We start from the raw sequence: 20,232 nt of genomic DNA, 5'->3' as shown, positions 1-20,232 counted from the left end.
TGCACTTAAAGGGGATATAAACCCAAGAACAAAATGTTGCCTATTGATAGAAAATGTCATTTTAAGCAAGTTCCCAATATCCATTCATTCCTCATTGTCACTGGGTATAAAGTTGTGAGTGAATGTAGTTGCTATGGAAAGCAGTGTGTGTGCGGCCATTTCTCTGCTCCTGTTCCTGACCAGTAATACAATGTTGCAGTTTCAGTTCTCCTCCAGAACAAACAGGTCAGTTAATCCGCTGCTTCTGTTACATTGTATCAAACAGCAGAGCCACCAGGGCAGGGAATAGAAATGGCCGCACACACACTCATACCTCCCAACGAAAAGAGGGACAAAGACTTGTTCCACGTGTAGCGCGGCAAGCATTTTTGGTCACGCTCATTTTATGACCACACCCCCTAATTACCATGTCCATTTTACAAAATTTGGCAGGTTATGGAAAGGGAGTTTTAGTGCCATGTTTTTTTTGTGTTATAACAGTTTTGCTAATGAAGGTGAATTGCCCTTTAAGCGGTGAGTCTCAGTTCTCCCAAGATACCTGCTTATCTTAAACAGTTACTATTGTATCTTTGCTTATCTTAAATTGTTACAAATGTATCAAAGTGCAGCTGCTGACTGTTTTGGGCTCTCTGCCAAAAAAACTTCTTATTTTTATTCAGCTCAGAAACTTTGTATCTTTTTCTGGCTAATCAGTGCAGGAGATCAAAGAGAAAGTTGGGACATTTCAGTAGGAAACTCGGGACTGTGGGCTGAGCTGTCAAAATCGGGACTGTCCTGCAGAAAACAGGACAGTTGGGAGGTATGACACTGCTTTCAGCTTTTATGTTTGCGTTGACGTCCCCTTTAACTGTGGCCCGATTGTTGCCCTCCATTCCTAAATCTGGCCACACACAGTGCCATCCACTCATTTGGGCGAGGTAAACAGCCAAGTGTATCTTTGCTTGATTTGAATGAAGTAGATATCTAGGGCTCTTGTAGGTCACCTCCTAGTATCCGGCTTGATTTGGCCAAGGCTCAATACTGTAGGATTACAGAGGCCCTATTGGACCAGAGCCCCATTAAAACACAGACATGGTCTTTGCCCAATGGGATTTTAAACCTGCTCAACAGATATTTGACTTTATCTGATTTTCTGTCATATTTTGGTTGGGCAGGGCCTCATTCACACGCGGGTTTAGATTCCTACAGAAATTTCCATAGTTTTGTTTGTTCTGCCTCAGTCATTCCTCTCCCCTATGAACCCAAAGAGACTTTACATTTTTCACATCATTTATTTTCTGAAATGAAATTAGTTTAGAAAATAAAATCGATTTACAGTATCACAGATTGTTTTTAGTTGAAATCAATATCAGCTGAGAACAGACGCCCCCCCTAAATCTCTAGTCTGTCCATTAGCTGAGGTGCATTTCAGGCAATAGGAAGCTGCTGAGTAACATCACTGAGACAGTTCTTGTCCCTATAATGGAGCCCAGATCACTGATCTTTCACGAAGCTCAACGATCCAGGCAACTTGAGCCCAGTCTCATTCTTATGCTCCACCGCTCTGCATCTCTGGCGCCGCTTCTGCTCCAATTCCTGGGGGGGAAAAGTGGAGTCAAAATACCATAAAATGCTGCCTGAGCTCTCAGGGAAATACTTTTCTTCATGTCAAGTCCACGTGGGGAAAGAAGTTGGGATTCAGTGGCAGCAGTGTGGTACCTACCTGGTTCACCTGACGGTCGGGCACACAGTCAATGGCCTTGGCTAGGAGCTTGAGGCTGCCGTGCTCAAACTTAAAGCAGGAGAAGCAGTTGAAAACCCTCTAGAGAAACACACAGAGAAGAGTGATCTGGTGAGAAAGCACCCAATAATAATGACACAAGCCTGTGAGTAAATATTTAGTAACCGTGTGAGTAAATATTTATTCTGGTGACTAATAGCAGATCAGAATGGAGAAACAGGACAGTAAACGAAGGAATGTTGGGCCCCTGAGTTTTATTCCAGATTGTTTCTAACTTAAAGGTCAGGACAATGTTGCTGTTACAAAGGAGGGCTCCAATCAAAACTGAGTCTCTATAAGTCAGCTGTGGGTATTATCCAGCATCTAAAGGCTTTGATTGTATTCTAGGTCCACTTTACTGGCATCCTTCTACAGCTCCACTTGTATTCTATGTCCACTTTACTGGCATCCCATTACAGCACCACTTGTATTCTATGTCCATTTTACTGGCATCCCACTACAGCTCCACTTGTATTCTATGTCCACTTTACTGGCATCCCACTACAGCTCCACTTGTATTCTAGGTCCACTTTACTGGCATCCCACTACAGCTCCACTTGTATTCTAGGTCCACTTTACTGGCATCCCACTACAGCTCCACTTGTATTCTAGGTCCACTTTACTGGCATCCCACTACAGCTCCACTTGTATTCTATGTCCACTTTACTGGCATCCCACTACAGCTCCACTTGTATTCTAGGTCCACTTTACTGGCATCCCACTACAGCTCCACTTGTATTCTAGGTCCACTTTACTGGCATCCCACTACAGCTCCACTTGTATTCTAGGTCCACTTTACTGGCATCCCACTACAGCTCCACTTGTATTCTAGGTCCACTTTACTGGCATCCCACTACAGCTCCACTTGTATTCTAGGTCCACTTTACTGGCATCCTTCTACAGCTCCACTTGTATCCTGGGCTCACTTGAATTGGCATTGAACTACAACTGTAACTCCAACTATATTCTAGGCACACTTGTACTGGTATTCCATTACAGCTCCACCTATATTCTAGGCCACTTTTTAAAGGTAAGTTTTATTGGTTTAAACATATAAAACAAAACACAGCAAAACAACTCATATGATTTACATGAAGTCAGGCATGAAACACAAGTTGACATATAGAGTAGTGTAACACTAGAAGCCATGTGTGTGTGTGTGTGTGTGTGTGGGGGGGGGGTTAATTGGACACACCAAGAAGTAACTTTGTGCACTAATCTTTAGGTCACTATTTGCTCCAGGCTGGATTGGGAAATAGCATATTTGCCTTATGTAGGGAGATCGATATCGCACCATGGCCCCCAGACCTTGTTTCCTCTAATTTCATATGTGAGTTTGTAAAGTGGGACAGCTTTGTTAACCAACTGCTTCCATGCCCTAAGGGAGGGTGGAGAATTACCCATCTAGTGCATTGCATAAAATAGTAGGAAACGTGACCTTAGCATGTTTGGCAGGGATTATAGCCTCTATGACCCCCAGGAGGCAGATAGCTGGTGTTATTACCCGTGGGCAATACAAGTCATCTACCAGGTAAGTTATGACTTCGGACCAGAAGGTAAAACGTTGCGGGCATTCCAATATCAAGTGTAAAGTCAGCTGCTGGTCGTGGAGAGTTTCTTCAATGCTAAGGAAGGTGAGTAGGGGGTTATGAGTGGTAAATTGGGAAAGGAAGATATGTCTAAGCTGCAGATATTTAAAAATGGAACATGAACTGATTGGCATTTTTGCTGAAGTATGGGACACATTGGAAAGGTCAAATTGTCTAGAAGGCCCCCCACGCATTTGACTCTCAGATAAGGCCAGAAGGTAAAGTCTTGCAAGTTCTGAAAGTGTGGTAACTATGAATTCCCCCATAGAGGGAGGTGCAGGGATAAATATGGGGGGTTGAGTGCCCTAGGAGTTTAAGAGCCAACAACCAGTTCTAGGTGACTTTTAGTGGCATCCCACTACAGCTCCACTTGTATCTTAGACCTACTTGTATTGGCATCCAACTACACCTTCACCAATATCCTAGACCCAATTGTACTGGCATCCCAATATACCTCCCACTATATCCTAGGCCCAATTGAGCCCTGTACCTTCTCCAGCATTATACTGTAGATCCCATTGAGTCTGCTGGACCCTGTTGTTTCACTCACCATAAAAGGGATTGGGCCTTCAGGAACAAGGGTGAGTTTAAGTATAGATAGTGGGACAGGTGAAATAATTGGACATGTTCTTTCTGGGGAAGGTAACTGAAATAGATGATGTTATTAATGTTATCCTTATAGATGGCAGTGAAAATGGGTGAATATATAGTAGAACAAATATATCTTTGAATATGGCAGAGTTTGGGGTGGAGAAGACCTCTACTTATGACATGACTGTTGTCATCGCTAGTTGTAGTCCAGAAACAGCTAGAGACTAAAGCCTCCATATGTTGGAACTCTAACTCTAGATGCAAATAATTGGGCATAATTGAGATTCTTACCCCTGCTTTTATGACTCTACAGTCTTTACTTTTCAATTCCGTCTTGACACAGTTAGTTTGCTTCTTCCTGACATGTAAGCTCACAAATATTCCTCCTGGAAACGTCTACAACAGAAAAGAAAAACGGTCACAAAGTCATTGGACATTGATGATTCCTGGGATACAATCCAGACTGAATACCCAGGAGTGGGGGAGAAAGGGAGAAGAAGAGAAGCCAGAATACAAGGGGAAAAAGAAAGAGAAAATAAAGGCGAGAAGAGCAGAAGAGAAGGCAAAAAGTTTATAGAAGGAAAAATATCATCATCATCATCATCATTTATTTATATAGTGCTGTCAAGATACGCTGTCAAGATATCAGAGCCAAATGGAAAAAGTATTCCATTTGTAGGTGCCCCATCTCTTTATGCTCTTTTGAGGTTCAACACAGTGTCGGACTGAGATGCCAGGGACCTTTCTGACTTTCTGAAATATTTGTAATCTTCTCCTCACTTTACCTGGTTATTCTCTTAGTCTATATACAATATATATACTATAATGTATCATTCCATCTTTGTTTTACTAGAGAAATAGGGAATGACCATGGCTTCAGCCAAATGTTGAGGAGCAGTAGGGCCCACTGGTTCAGCATCTAATCAGGGTCCCCTAAGCTCATATTAAGTTTACAGAAATATATTGCTGTACCAGCCATTCAACCACAGTGCCATAAATAGAGCAGCAAATAAAATATTTATACCAAGTGCCACTCCAAGTAAACATCAGGTTGAGCTTCCGTGTGTATGTAGGGCAGCAAATTGCCACTCTCCAAATATCTCACCCAAACTGACCTTGAGATTAGGTCCCAGCAACTACTCTGGGCCCCCCGCAGTTTGGGAAACACTATCGTTTAGAACACAATGTCTCTTACCTCCTCTGCTGCCTGCAGTACAGAGATCACTTGGAAGCGCAAGTAGATATTCTCTATATTATGGAAATCCTCCGTCAGAAGGGTCAGTGCCTTGTTCTGTATATCAGAAAGCTTTTCTGTTGGTACCTGGCCCCTAACAGTCGCAAGGAGACAGACCATTCCCAGCAAGCTCCAGGCTCTCACGATCTCCATCTTGTAATACAAGTCAGATCCCCCCAAAGTTTGGTTCCCGTCACGCTGTTTGACCTTCTGTTCCCTGAGCTGGATGTTATTTCACAGAAAGCAAAACTGAACTTTGGAAAGGGAAACAAGAACAACAGTGAGTGTTTGGTCATGCAGAGCACAGCTGGTTCCTCTCAGTGTTTTGGCATTGCCTTGGAATCCAGTCAGTTAACTGCGCAGTTAATCCATCTGCAGGGACCTATTTCATGAGGAGAGTCACGCTCAAGAGAATGGGCCCTGCAATCAGTGTTGTAACTGGAATAGGAAAACATATTTTTCAAAACACATCAGTTAATAGTGCTGCTCCAGCAGAATTCTGCACTGAAATCCATTTCTCAAAAGAGCAAACTGTTTTTTTTATATTTCATTTTGAAATCTGACATGGGGCTAGACATATTGTCAGTTTCCCAGCTTCCCCCAGTCATGTGACTTGTGCTCTGATAAACTTCGCTCTTTACTGCTGTACTGCAAGTCGGATTGATATCACTTCCCTCTCTTCTCAGTGGGAAGGTAACCAGATAACAGCTCCCTAACACAAGATAACAGCTGCCTGGTAGATCTAAGAACAGCACTCAATAGTAAAATCCAGGTCCCGCTGAGACACATTCAGTTACATTGAGTGGGAGAAACAACAGGCTGCCAGAAAGCAGTTCCATCCTAAAGTGCTGCCTCTTTCTGAAAGCACATGACCAGGCAAAATGACCTGAGATGCACCTACACACCAATATTACAACTAAATACACTTGCTGGTTTAGGAATGACATTTTATATTGTATACCCTTCTGAATTGCACAGACAGGCAATAACCTCACTCTTGTCCCCTGGAAGAAGTAGTAAAGGGGCAGGTGACCATCACATGTGTTGGATGGTGATAATCCATGAAATTCTGATTTTGGAGCTATGCCTAGACCCTTCAATAGCATTACAGCTCCAGAAAGCACCTCATGTCAGTAATTTATGGGTGACAGAGTGTAGGGTCTTTATATCCAAATAACCATTCCAACCATCCTCTCTATATTAATAGGAGTCTGGTAAGTGTATAATAAAGCAGCTTGGTGTGGAGCTTGGTATCTGTAACTCTCTTTGAAATGGGGAACTGCCTGAACCACTCTTTAGTACAATGACCATACTTTAGCTCCTTTACTAGGCCTGGCAAGTTACAACCCTTGGTAACTGTGACAGAGAATTCGTTACATGGGACTCTTTCTCTCAGGTGGGCCCTCACACATAGAGATCTCTCAATAACTTGGGCTCCAGTGGTTTTTAAACTAACAGTTAACAGATTTCCAGGCCGGGCCCCATGGTTTCTTATGGCACAGACGTGCCCCTAGGTGGGCAATGATGGAGTTTAAGTCTCTATACCCAAACCAAAAAACTAATATGGTAACTGTTCCACCAATGTCCTTCTCTGTGTTACATACATGTATAATAAAGCAGACATTTGTCATCTGACACGTCTTGTGTCTCCATCCCCAACAACTGTCCAGGTGTATGACAATGGCACGTGTGGAGATGTTCTTCCCATGTCTGTGTGGGTTTCCTCTTGGTTCTCCTCCCACATGTCACATACATATGAGCGTAACTGTCTCCTGATAGAACTGGAACCAGGGGGTTCATTTGTGTAATATTAGATTGTAAGTTTCACTGGGCAGGGAGTGGATGTAAAACACTGCAATACTGTATATGTTGGTGTTATATAAACAAATGATAAACAATAAGAACAGCCTGAACATCTCTCAGTAGGTTAGAACTTCAGTTTGGGAATTATTTCATGTTGCCTGAATGTCAAAGAGTGTTGGTTCTCTGTACTGAGTTTCAGAATTTAAATCTATCACAAAAGACAACACAAGCGGCACAGTTGGAATGCAATGATTTTTAATAAAGTTTCTATCCCTCGTAATGGCCAAGGCCAATCGTCGGTTTAACAAAATGTGCCTGTGCCTTGTTGATCCCTATATAGTCAAATAACATGTATATAGATGAAAATATATAATATCAGATAAGGATGGCTCCAAGGATTAAAGTGAGTGGATCTTCAGGGGTCGTTCTTTCAGATATCCACCATTCATTGGGCTTCCTTTGTCTCCAGGTCTCCTAAAGGTCCACCATGGAGGCTGGAGAGCAGAACAATCACAGGGTTATTTAGTCATCATAAAATCAGATAATTGTGCATCACTATATCAGCACCAGAACCATTGTTTCCAGATGTTGGACCAGTTATCTACTATAAATAACTCCATATCACTGGGGAGATAATGACTGGATCCTGCCATTTTATTCCAGGGTTCAATCCAGGTATAAACAATAAAGTGGATTGTTGACCTGAAAATAACAGGACTGGGTTATTGACAATATGGAGCCCAACAGCGTTTCTGGATAAAGCACAAGTTCATGAGTTGGAATATGGGAAATAACGATGTCATATAGAGAAGACTTTGGAACCACTGGTTCTTCTAGTTGGACAGTTGTAGAAATTATCACATAGAGCAGTTATCTGAGCTGCTAGTTGGCAAAAAGCCATGGGCCGAAGACCCCTGATATATAAGATATATGTAGTAAAGTAGGGTAGATGTATATAGCGCCATATTGGCACTTAAGTCACTTACTCCAAGTTGTTGACTGCAATAAAATAATAAGAGGATTTAAACTAGTTAAACAGTAAGGTTGCATTGGTATGTTCCTCCCTCTCTTTCTTCTCCATGGGACCATCTCACCTTAAGTCTCACTGTGATATGAGGAAACTGAAAGCTCCACTTGGTGCAACTCTCTCCTCCTTTACTCTCCTGCATTGTTCTTCCCTGTGCTCAGTCTGCTGCTGTAAGGAGAGAAATAAAAAGCTGATCAGAGCATTACAGACCCACAGCTGACCCAGATTGTTCAGCAGACACCTAGACATGCTTTAGGGCAGTGATTCCCAACCAGTAGCTCGTGAGTAACATGTTGCTCTCCAACTCTTGGATGTTGCTCCCAGTGACCTCAAAGCAGGAGCTTAGTTTTGAATTCCAGGTTTGGAAGCGAGTTTTGGTTGTATAAAAACCATCTGTACTGCCAAACGGGCCTCTTGTAGGCTGCAAGTCCTCATAGGGGCTACCAAATAACCAATCACAACCCTTTTGGTCATCTACAGGAACTTTTTTATGGTTGTGTTGCTCCCCAACTCTTTTTGCATTTGAATGTGGCTCACGGGTAAAAAAAGGTTGGGGACCCCTGTTTTAGGGTGTTAAAACATGGGTCCATTTGAATAAGGAACCCAAATGGTTGTAACTCAGAGATGATTGCTTACATGTTCTGGGCAAGATTATAGCAGAAAGGTTCTGTAATACACAACAAGTGGGTTAAAAGAGCACAAAAAATCATCTGTTACCTACCGAATTCTGAGCACAGTCTCTGAACTCGGACTCAACGTTGTGGCTGTTGTTTTCAAACCAGAAGCAGGAAAAGCAGCTGAACTCGGCCTGAGAGATACAACAGAAGGACACGATTCATCATTTCTTTCAGTAGGATTAAGAAGTTTTTCACTTGGCAAAACTAGAGAAAATTTCAACTACATCTACCTGCTCATTGACTATATCACTGGAGGGGCGGGTAGACCCCATGGTCTGCAGTTATCACTGTTAAGCAATCTGCTATCCCACAGTCACACTCCCTTCCCAGAGACTATTATCCACTGTTACTATAGACACCATCTCTCCCTACTATACCTGCTATCCCACAGTCACACTCCCTTCCCAGAGACTATTATCCACTGTTACTATAGACACCATCTCTCCCTACTATACCTGCTATCCCACAGTCACACTCCCTTCCCAGAGACTATTATCCACTGTTACTATAGGCACCATCTCTCCCTACTATACCTGCTATCCTACAGTCACACTCCCTTCCCAGAGACTATTATCCACTGTTACTATAGGCACCATCTCTCCCTACTATACCTGCTATCCCACAGTCACACTCCCTTCCCAGAGACTATTATCCCACTGTTACTATAGACACCATCTCTCCCTACTATACCTGCTATCCCACAGTCACACCCCTTCCCAGAGACTATTATCCACTGTTACTATAGGCACCATCTCTCCCTACTATACCTGCTATCCCACAGTCACACTCCCTTCCCAGAGACTATTATCCACTGTTACTATAGACACAATCTCTCCCTACTATACCTGCTATCCCACAGTCACACTCCCTTCCCAGAGACTATTATCCCACTGTTACTATAGGCACCATCTCTCCCTACTATACCTGCTATCCCACAGTCACACTCCCTTCCCAGAGACTATTATCCACTGTTACTATAGACACAATCTCTCCCTACTATACCTGCTATCCCACAGTCACACTCCCTTCCCAGAGACTATTATCCCACTGTTACTATAGACACCATCTCTCCCTACTATACCTGCTATCCCACAGTCACACTTCCCTTCCCAGAGACTATTATCCACTGTTACTATAGACACCATCTCTCCCTACTATACCTGCTATCCCACAGTCACACTCCCTTCCCAGAGACTATTATCCACTGTTACTATAGGTAACATCTCTCCCTACTATACCTGCTATCCCACAGTCACACTCCCTTCCCAGAGACTATTATCCACTGTTACTATAGACACCATCTTCCCTACTATACCTGCTATCCCACAGTCACACTCCCTTCCCAGAGACTATTATCCACTGTTACTATAGACACCATCTTTCCCTACTATACCTGCTATCCCACAGTCACACTCCCTTCCCAGAGACTATTATCCACTGTTACTATAGGCACCATCTCTCCCTACTATACCTGCTATCCCACAGTCACACTCCCTTCCCAGAGACTATTATCCACTGTTACTATAGACACCATCTCTCCCTACTATACCTGCTATCCCACAGTCACACTCCCTTCCCAGAGACTATTATCCACTGTTACTATAGACACCATCTCTCCCTACTATACCTGCTATCCCACAGTCACACTCCCTTCCAGAGACTATTATCCCACTGTTACTATAGGCACCATCTCTCCCTACTATACCTGCTATCCCACAGTCACACTCCCTTCCCAGAGACTATTATCCACTGTTACTATAGACACCATCTCTCCCTACTATACCTGCTATCCCACAGTCACACTCCCTTCCCAGAGAACTATTATCCACTGTTACTATAGACACCATCTCTCCCTACTATACCTGCTATCCCACAGTCACACTCCCTTCCCAGAGACTATTATCCCACTGTTACTATAGGCACCATCTCTCCCTACTATACCTGCTATCCCACAGTCACACTCCCTTCCCAGAGACTATTATCCCACTGTTACTATAGGCACCATCTCTCCCTACTATACCTGCTATCCCACAGTCACACTCCCTTCCAGAGACTATTATCCCACTGTTACTATAGGCACCATCTCTCCCTACTATACCTGCTATCCCACAGTCACACTCCCTTCCCAGAGACTATTATCCCACTGTTACTATAGGCACCATCTCTCCCTACTATACCTGCTATCCCACAGTCACACTCCCTTCCAGAGACTATTATCCACTGTTACTATAGACACCATCTCTCCCTACTATACCTGCTATCCCACAGTCACACTCCCTTCCCGAGACTATTATCCACTGTTACTATAGACACCATCTCTCCCTACTATACCTGCTATCCCACAGTCACACTCCTTCCAGAGACTATTTTCCCACTGTTACTATAGGCACCATCTCTCCCTACTATACCTGCTATCCCACAGTCACACTCCCTTCCCAGAGACTATTATCCACTGTTACTATAGGCACCATCTCTCCCTACTATACCTGCTATCCCACAGTCACACTCCCTTCCCAGAGACTATTATCCACTGTTACTATAGACACCATCTTTCCCTACTATACCTGCTATCCCACAGTCACACTCCCTTCCCAGAGACTATTATCCACTGTTACTATAGGCACCATCTCTCCCTACTATACCTGCTATCCCACAGTCACACTCCCTTCCCAGAGACTATTATCCACTGTTACTATAGACACATCTCTCCCTACTATACCTGCTATCCCACAGTCACAGTCCCTTCCCAGAGATTATTACCCCAGTGTTACTGTTAGGATATTGCTGATCACAGAATTCGGATGTCCTTACCCCATTTTTGAGGAAGCTGCAGCTTCGACTTCTTGAATTTTTTCTTGTGCAGTTGCTTCGTTTTTTCTTGAAGTGCAGACGTACAAAAATTCCATCACTGAAGTTCTGCAGTGGGATAAAAAGAATATTCCTGAAACCCAACCTACTGATCTAATGTTATTAATGACCCAATATATCTATAAATGTTACTTGTTAATCTTTCTGAATTTAATCCAAATAATTACAGCAGAAGAGGAGGAGGACTATTGCTTGGGTTGTACTTACCTCCTGTGAGGCTTCCAGTACAGAGGAGATTATAAAGTGGTTCCTGGGGTTGTATTTGTCATAGAAATGCTCTGTAACGAGGCTCATCGCCTTCTTCTGTAGGTCAGAAAGTTCACTGACTGGGATCTGGCCTGATACAGCCACAATAAAGCCCAGGGCTACCAGCAAGCTCCAGGTTCTACTGATCTTCATTCTGTTATCTCTTTGCTCTCAGTTCCTTCTGTCCAGCTCCTCTCCTGCTGTCTGTCCCTCTGCTGGTTATGTTGCTGGATGTTATTGCACAGAAAGTGAAAGTGGAGGGGTTGTTTATCCCGGGCCCAGATGTTTCCAGTAGACATTCCTTCTATTATATTATTAGAGCTAATGCTCCGTCTCTTTGGGTCTGTTAACTCTTCTATCTGTAGTACAACAACATCACCCTAAAAGTGCAGGGAGACCTTCACAAGGACCTTCTCTAGGGAGGGCCTCTACCAGAGGAGGAGGATTAATTTTGAGGAGGTTACCAGCTGAAGGTTTTCCATTGAATAGATTATATAGTGAATAAAGTACCCCCTATTGTAAAATATAAGGATATTATAAGTCACCGAGGAGTTCCATGACCATATTAAATGATGAGGCCGAAGGCCGAGTGCTTTTATACAGGTCATGGAACTTCAAGGTTACTTCTAATATCCTTGGCCAGTGGGTATATAGGTTCTCATGTTGCACTAACTCATTTAGTTTTTTAAAAACCTGAACTGTCACTGGATGTTGGGTCATGCCCTACCCTTAATTAGTAAATTATTGGTTATTTTGGGTTGGAAAAAGAATATGGTCCATCAAAGGTTGGCAGCACTTGGGCTAATATATAAGAGCCAATCCTTTGTTGGAAGCTGTTGAAATATTTCCAGGTCTGTTTCCCATGTTCAAACAGGAACCTCCCCCTGAGTAAGTCCATTCAACTTCCTGCAGACTTGTCCAAGAACTCATTCTCTAATTCTCTGCTCTCAGGCTGCTCTCTTTCCCATGGTCAGGAGAATGAGAAGGAAAGGAGTTTCACTTTTGCTCACTGGATAATGGGAAAAGTGCAAGGAGCTCCCTCTAGGTTCTAACGTTATATCAGCCTACTATATACTGCCCATTTTATCTGTGGATCAGGAAAAAACTCCTCCAAGCCTCATCCCACAGTCTAAACATGGAATAGAAAATCCAGGTGACTAGAGCTCTGTACTTCGAAGTATTGACGAGGAGACTGGATTCGCTTACTAGGGGGTGGTTCCTGCCTAGAGTTGCCATCTTTCCTGGAAAAGAAATACTGGCCTTTGTATATTTTAACTTTCTTCCCTATCAATTGGGAAATCAGAATTCCTTCCCTGGGGGATGATTCCTGGCGGGATTTATGAAGTGGGAGACACAATCGCCGCAGGCAGCTGTAGAGGGCAAATATGCAGCAGATTGGAATAATGTCAAAAGGCTGAATATTTTATTTTTATATTTAATCTGTTCTCTCTTCTTCCATGTGAGAGAAACCCATCAACTCAACATCCACAAGTACCTAACCCCATACTACTTATACATACAGTATAGTGAATAAAGTACCCCTTATTGTATAATAGAAGGATGTTATAGTCACTGAACGCCGAGTGCTTTTATACAGGTCATGGAACTCCGAGGTAACTTCTAATATCCTCATATTTTCCAACAAGGGGTACTTTATTTATTATAATACACAAGTTTTAGGGAGTCATGTGACAGAAATGACATCACTACTCAACGTTTATAGCTGATGACATCACTAATCACCCTTTATAAGGATATAATTTACAAGATATTCATGGCTTTTGTGTATTATATATATATAATGATATTGAATATCAATCCCTATTAATGCCTACAACATGGTCATTATTTCTATCATTTACAGTCAGAGAGTGTCCAGCTGATTCCCATTCATTCCAAACCAGGGATTAGAAGCAAGAAGGTGGCAACACTCTTAGTTAGGTTTATCCTTATTGCTGTACAAGTCAATAACCTCCCAGCATGCTTTATTTCAATGAATATTCTCATATTAAATAACATCAAGATGACAGAGTGGGGTAGGATCCTCATGGGACATTGTTCTTCCATCTATTATGAAGTTTGAGTTGTTGAGTTTGGGATCTGCTTGGAAGAAGGTTTATATAAAACATTGACCATCCTGTATGCTTGAGTATCATGCTCTTAACTTGTGATTAGTTATAATGGAAGTTATTTTAATACTGATCCAACCAATGGCGCAACCCCAGTCATCAACTTGTGATATATGACTTTGGGTGTGATCTCCTCAAGGGTCTTTAGTATCCAGGGGCCCCGTTTTGGGGCAAGGCTCAAATATAGAGAAGCGTGTGTTTTTCACTTGAGTTCCTACATAAACCCTGATGTTTTCTTTTGTGAACTAAATTAGAAAAAAAACAAAACAAGCGGCACAGTTGGAATGCAATGATATTTAATAAAGTTTCCATCCTTAGTAATGGTAAATAACCCTTGCCCAAGGAGGCTCATCAGTTTAATATGACAGATGCACCTCATTGATCTCAATATATTCCAATATGAGAAATATAGATGAGAATATATAAGGTTAGACAAGGCTGGAGGGAGGCTCCGGTGATTAATGCGAGTGGATCTTCAGGGGGTTGTTCTTTCAGATATCCTCCATTCATTGGGCTTCCAGGTTCCTCTGTTCCTTTGTTCCAGAAGGCCTCCTAAAGGTCCACCATGGGGGTTGGAGATCAGAAGAATCACAGGGTTATTTATTCATCATAAACTCACATAATTGTCACTATATCAGCACTGGCCACATCTTTCCAGATGGTGGGTCAGTTCTATTTATTTATAACTCCATATCACTGGGGAGACAATGACTGGATCCTGGTCTGACCAGCCTGAAAATACCAGGACTGGGTCATTGTCTTCATGATAATATGGAGTTCCGCAGATATCTCTGGATGAATCACATGTTCATAACCTGGAAATGATGATGTCATGCAAAGTTTCCTGTGGAGATGTTGGTTCTTGCAGTTGCTCCTTTTCACATAGAGAATTACGGAAACCAGATTTAAGTTTATATTATGTAAAGTAAAGTTTATTTTGCTTTGCTAATGTGATAAATTTAAATTTGGAATTATTTCTTGGGGTGACAAGTCACCTTTAATCTGAACCAATGGCTTAATAAAGGCACAATATATATCTCAGGGGTGTGGGTTGGTAGTTATACCGTACTGTTGCCTTGGTAAATTCCCCTCTTGTTCTGCCCATCGTACCTTAATTCTGAAGAGGACCTTAGCATCACACTGTAACCTCCAGGCAGTTGTTCTGGCGCCTTCTCATTTACTCTCCTGCATTGAATCTCCCAGTCACTAGTCAGCCCCTAAAGGGAGAGAAATAAAGGCTCAATAAAGCAAATTAGAACTTTAAAGACACACAGTTGATCCAGATTATTGAGTAGAAGTCCAGACTTGCTTCCCTCCCTGTCCCCAGGAGCTATGCCCATACAACACAAGCCCATTTCAGTTAGGAGCCCAGTGGGTTGTACCTCGAAGAAGGTTTTTCTGTATAGACCAGTGATTCCCAACCAGTGGCTCGTAAGAAACATGTTGCTCTCCAATCCCTTGGATGTTGCTCCCAGTGGCCTCAAAGCAGGTGATTATTTTTGAATTCCAGGCTTGGAGACAAGTTTTGGTTGTATAAAAACCATCTGTACTGCCAAACAGAGTCTCCTGTAGGCTGTCAGTTCTCATAGGGGCTACCAAATAGCCTATCACAGCACTTATTTGGTGCCCAAGAAACTTTTTTTTCATGCTTCTTTTGCTCCCCAACTCTTTTTACATTTTAATGTGGCTCGTTGGTAAAAAAAGGTTGAGGATCCCTGATATTGAGCAATACCAGGGTAAGAAGGGACCAGGAATGAGGGCAGAGAGGAGGAGACCAGATGAACAGGAGGACAAGAAATGAGAAGCTGTAGGCAGAGGCAATGCCCCTGAGCCCCAAAGAAGTGCCCTGAACCCCCAAACTCAGACAGTGCCACCCGTATCTCCAGCTTCCCTTCTGATGAGGTGGGAGAATGGAACAACAAGAAAGAGATGGAAAGTCCTTCTGAATTTGTCCATGACTTACTGGATTCTGCGCACAGTGAATGAACTTGGACACAACGTTGTGGCTGTAATATTCAAACAAGAAGCAGGACAAGCAGCTGAACTGGAGAAATACAACAGAAAGGACAAGATCCATCATAACCGTGGGCAGAGACTGGAAAGATATTCAACCGAATTCTCCCACCTAACAACGGTTTTCTCTAACAGACTGTAACATTTTATAATTAGAATAAAAAATCACAAACTGTAGTATTTACTGGAGGTCACCATGACAATTTCTCATTGAACACTTGGAGAATTGGGTATATTCTGCAATCATCCCAGAGACTATTATCCTCTGTTACTATAGACACCATCTCTCCCTACTATACCTGTTATCCCACAGTCACACTCCCTTCCCAGAGACTATTATCCACTGTTACTATAGACACCATCTCTCCCTACTATACCTGCTATCCCACAGTCACACTCCCTTCCCAGAGACTATTATCCACTGTTACTATAGACACATCTCTCCCTACTATACCTGCTATCCCACAGTCACACTCCCTTCCCAGAGACTATTATCCCACTGTTACTATAGGCACCATCTCTCCCTACTATACCTGCTATCCCACAGTCACACTCCCTTCCCAGAGACTATTATCCACTGTTACTATAGGTACCATCTCTCCCTACTATACCTGCTATCCCACAGTCACACTCCCTTCCCAGAGACTATTATCCACTGTTACTATAGGCACCATCTCTCCCTACTATACCTGTTATCCCACAGTCACACTCCCTTCCCAGAGACTATTATCCACTGTTACTATAGACACCATCTCTCCCTACTATACCTGCTATCCCACAGTCACACTCCCTTCCCAGAGACTATTATCCACTGTTACTATAGACACCATCTCTCCTACTATACCTGCTATCCTACAGCCACACTCCCTTCCCAGAGACTATTATCCACTGTTACTATAGACACATCTCTCCCTACTATACCTGCTATCCCACAGTCACACTCCCTTCCCAGAGACTATTATCCCACTGTTACTATAGGCACCATCTCTCCCTACTATACCTGCTATCCCACAGTCACACTCCCTTCCCAGAGACTATTATCCACTGTTACTATAGACACCATCTCTCCCTACTATACCTGCTATCCCACAGTCACACTCCCTTCCCAGAGACTATTATCCACTGTTACTATAGGCACCATCTCTCCCTACTATACCTGCTATCCCACAGTCACACTCCCTTCCCAGAGACTATTATCCCACTGTTACTATAGACACCATCTCTCCCTACTATACCTGCTATCCACAGTCACACTCCCTTCCCAGAGACTATTATCCACTGTTACTATAGACACCATCTCTCCCTACTATACCTGCTATCCCACAGTCACACTCCCTTCCCAGAGACTATTATCCACTGTTACTATACTCACCATCTCTCCCTACTATACCTGCTATCCCACAGTCACACTCCCTTCCCAGAGACTATTATCCACTGTTACTATAGACACCATCTCTCCCTACTATACCTGCTATCCCACAGTCACACTCCCTTCCCAGAGACTATTATCCACTGTTACTATAGGCACCATCTCTCCCTACTATACCTGCTATCCCACAGTCACACTCCCTTCCCAGAGACTATTATCCACTGTTACTATAGACACCATCTCTCCCTACTATACCTGCTATTCCACAGTCACACTCCCTTCCCAGAGACTATTATCCCACTGTTACTATAGGCACCATCTCTCCCTACTATACCTGCTATCCCACAGTCACACTCCCTTCCCAGAGACTATTATCCACTGTTACTATAGACACCATCTCTCCCTACTATACCTGCTATCCCACAGTCACACTCCCTTCCCAGAGACTATTATCCACTGTTACTATAGGTACCATCTCTCCCTACTATACCTGCTATCCCACAGTCACACTCCCTTCCCAGAGACTATTATCCACTGTTACTATAGACACCATCTCTCCCTACTATACCTGTTATCCCACAGTCACACTCCCTTCCCAGAGACTATTATCCACTGTTACTATAGACACCATCTCTCCCTACTATACCTGCTATCCCACAGTCACACTCCCTTCCCAGAGACTATTATCCACTGTTACTATAGACACATCTCTCCCTACTATACCTGCTATCCCACAGTCACACTCCCTTCCTAGAGACTATTATCCACTGTTACTATAGGCACCATCTCTCCCTACTATACCTGCTATCCCACAGTCACACTCCCTTCCCAGAGACTATTACCCACTGTTACTATAGACACATCTCTCCCTACTATACCTGCTATCCCACAGTCACACTCCCTTCCCAGAGACTATTATCCACTGTTACTATAGACACCATCTCTCCCTACTATACCTGCTATCCCACAGTCACACTCCCTTCCCAGAGACTATTATCCACTGTTACTATAGACACCATCTCTCCCTACTATACCTGCTATCCCACAGTCACATTCCCTTCCCAGAGACTATTAAAATCTCCTTTGCTCAGGACCCTCTGCTCCTCATGTCTCAGTTATTGGTTGCTTTGCACATAAAGTTGTATGTTTCAAGTGTACATCCATTTATTGTACTACAATAATAACAAAACTATACGTAGTAATAATGATCCCTCTTTTACTATACCTGCTTATCACACAACACGGTTGTTCTTACTTTTTTTCTGCGGGGTCTACATTTCACAGCCGTTGGATCGTTCCTTCTGCAGTTGCTTTGCTGTTTCTCGATGTGAAGACGCACAAAAATCCCTCTAAATAAATCCGGGAATGGAAAAAGAAGGACAACCCGACCTTATGATTTCACGTATGAATTAGGTAATAACCCACATATGTAAACCTAAAAAGATCAGCAGACAACCTGGTACTTTAACATTTTTACTTGATTCCATAAAATGAGAAGAGCAGAAGAGCAGATGGTCCTTCAGGTTAGAGGAACCTATTGCTTGGGTTGTACTTACCTCCTGTGAGGCTTCCAGTACAGTGGTGGTAAAGTTGTAAGTGGGGTTGTATTTCTCATAGAAATGCTCTGTAACGAGGCTCATCGCCTTCTTCTGTAGGTCAGAAAGTTCACTGACTGGGATCTGGCCTGATACAGCCACAATAAAGCCCAGGGCTACCAGCAAGCTCCAGGTTCTACTGATCTTCATTCTGTTATCTCTTTGCTCTCAGTTCCTTCTGTCCAGCTCCTCTCCTGATGTCTGTCCCTCTGCTGGTTATGTTGCTGGATGTTATTGCACAGAAGTGAAATTGGAGGGGTTGTTTATCCTGAGCACAGACTGTTCCCATTACACATTTCCTCCATTGTATCGTTAGAGTTAATGGTCCTTCTCTTTGGGTCTGTGCCAAATATTTGTACAAGTTCATCTACTGATTGAGGAGAACCCTGGAGCTACTGGCACCTCAAAGCATATGTTGATGAAGTTACTTCCAATTCAATCCCTGTGGTTCCAGTGAGAGGCAGTGCTAAGGCTGATATCCATATATTTTCTCTACAAATGGGTACTGTACCTTTAATACAGCAGCTTAGTAACCCATTAGGTAATCCTTGGCTGCTCTCTTCCCCATGGCCAGACAGGAGCCTCTCTCTGGATAAGTGTATCCAATATTCTCCTTTACTTACCCAATAGTAAAGCTCTGATTCTCTGTACTTTCTGCTCCTGGGCTGCTCTCTTCACTATGGTCAGGTATTGGTAGGAGCTGGGTCTGACTGAAGAGTGAAAAATTCCCTCCTCCAGGGCCTAAAGTTACATCCTGCCCATCTGATCAGTGGCTCATTATACCTATTGTACTTCACTACTAGACAGGACCAGGCCCTCACACTCAAAACATAGGGAAGAGAGCAGCCCAGGAATAGAAAGTCCAGGTGTACTAGAGGGAGGTTGAATTCATTTACCCAGGAATGTTTTTGCCTGTACAAAGGAAAGAGACCAGACACAACCAGGAAGTATTGGGAATCGGAGCTCTGGACATGGGCAACTACTGAATTGGAGACAGCGTTCACTTACCCAGTTACTGTCAGACAGATAATAACTTGGGAAAATATGGGAGGAGACTGGAGTCATACCCAGGAAGAGGAGGTTCCTGTCTGACCATAGGAAAGAGAACAGCCCATGAGTAGAACACTCAGAAAATCAGAACTTTTTTACCTGGGAAAATACAGGAAGAGACTGGACTCATTTCCCATAGGGAGGTTCCTTCATGACCATGGGAAAGAGAACAAACCATAAGCAGGAATTATAGATACTATAAGTATGGGAAGAGAGTGGATTCACTTACCCACGGGGAGGTTCCTGTCTGACCATAGGAAAGAGAACAGCCCATGAGTAGAA

The 20,232-nt window shown here is 43.1% G+C and overlaps 3 protein-coding genes across 5 annotated transcripts; all 3 read right to left on the bottom strand.

The window, feature by feature from the left end:
* Nucleotides 1-1,255: 1,255 nt before the first annotated feature.
* Nucleotides 1,256-5,491, bottom strand: rarres2.L (retinoic acid receptor responder (tazarotene induced) 2 L homeolog). The gene is made up of 4 exons (XM_018267001.2): nt 5,135-5,491; nt 4,231-4,335; nt 1,703-1,801; nt 1,256-1,575 (listed from the first exon to the last, which is right to left on the bottom strand). The coding sequence occupies exons 1-4, from the start codon at nt 5,324-5,326 to the stop codon at nt 1,474-1,476; spliced, it is 498 nt and encodes a 165-aa protein (XP_018122490.1). The 5' UTR covers nt 5,327-5,491; the 3' UTR covers nt 1,256-1,473.
* A 1,723-nt stretch (nt 5,492-7,214) lies between these two features.
* Nucleotides 7,215-12,078, bottom strand: LOC108718665 (retinoic acid receptor responder protein 2). 2 transcript variants are annotated; one of them, XM_041565708.1, is made up of 5 exons: nt 11,756-12,078; nt 11,492-11,596; nt 8,725-8,811; nt 8,071-8,168; nt 7,215-7,470 (listed from the first exon to the last, which is right to left on the bottom strand). In XM_041565708.1, the coding sequence occupies exons 1-4, from the start codon at nt 11,945-11,947 to the stop codon at nt 8,079-8,081; spliced, it is 474 nt and encodes a 157-aa protein (XP_041421642.1). In that variant the 5' UTR covers nt 11,948-12,078; the 3' UTR covers nt 7,215-7,470; nt 8,071-8,078. The 2 variants fall into 2 exon arrangements, with proteins under 2 accessions (XP_041421642.1, XP_018122491.1); XM_018267002.2 differs by having other exon boundaries at nt 8,071-8,171; nt 11,756-12,020.
* A 2,124-nt stretch (nt 12,079-14,202) lies between these two features.
* LOC121394520 (retinoic acid receptor responder protein 2-like) lies at nt 14,203-19,462 on the bottom strand. 2 transcript variants are annotated; one of them, XM_041565706.1, is made up of 5 exons: nt 18,863-19,462; nt 18,561-18,666; nt 15,887-15,967; nt 15,034-15,140; nt 14,203-14,475 (listed from the first exon to the last, which is right to left on the bottom strand). In XM_041565706.1, exons 1-5 carry the CDS (start codon nt 19,048-19,050, stop codon nt 14,430-14,432), a joined length of 528 nt encoding a protein of 175 aa, XP_041421640.1. In that variant the 5' UTR covers nt 19,051-19,462; the 3' UTR covers nt 14,203-14,429. The 2 variants fall into 2 exon arrangements, with proteins under 2 accessions (XP_041421640.1, XP_041421641.1); XM_041565707.1 differs by lacking the exon at nt 15,887-15,967 and having other exon boundaries at nt 18,863-19,452.
* Between the last annotated feature and the right edge of the window lie 770 nt (nt 19,463-20,232).

This window comes from Xenopus laevis, chromosome 6L (genome assembly GCF_017654675.1).
Source record: "Xenopus laevis strain J_2021 chromosome 6L, Xenopus_laevis_v10.1, whole genome shotgun sequence".
NCBI classification, from domain to species: domain Eukaryota; kingdom Metazoa; phylum Chordata; class Amphibia; order Anura; family Pipidae; genus Xenopus; species Xenopus laevis.
This window is presented reverse-complemented; position numbering and strand designations above follow the sequence as displayed.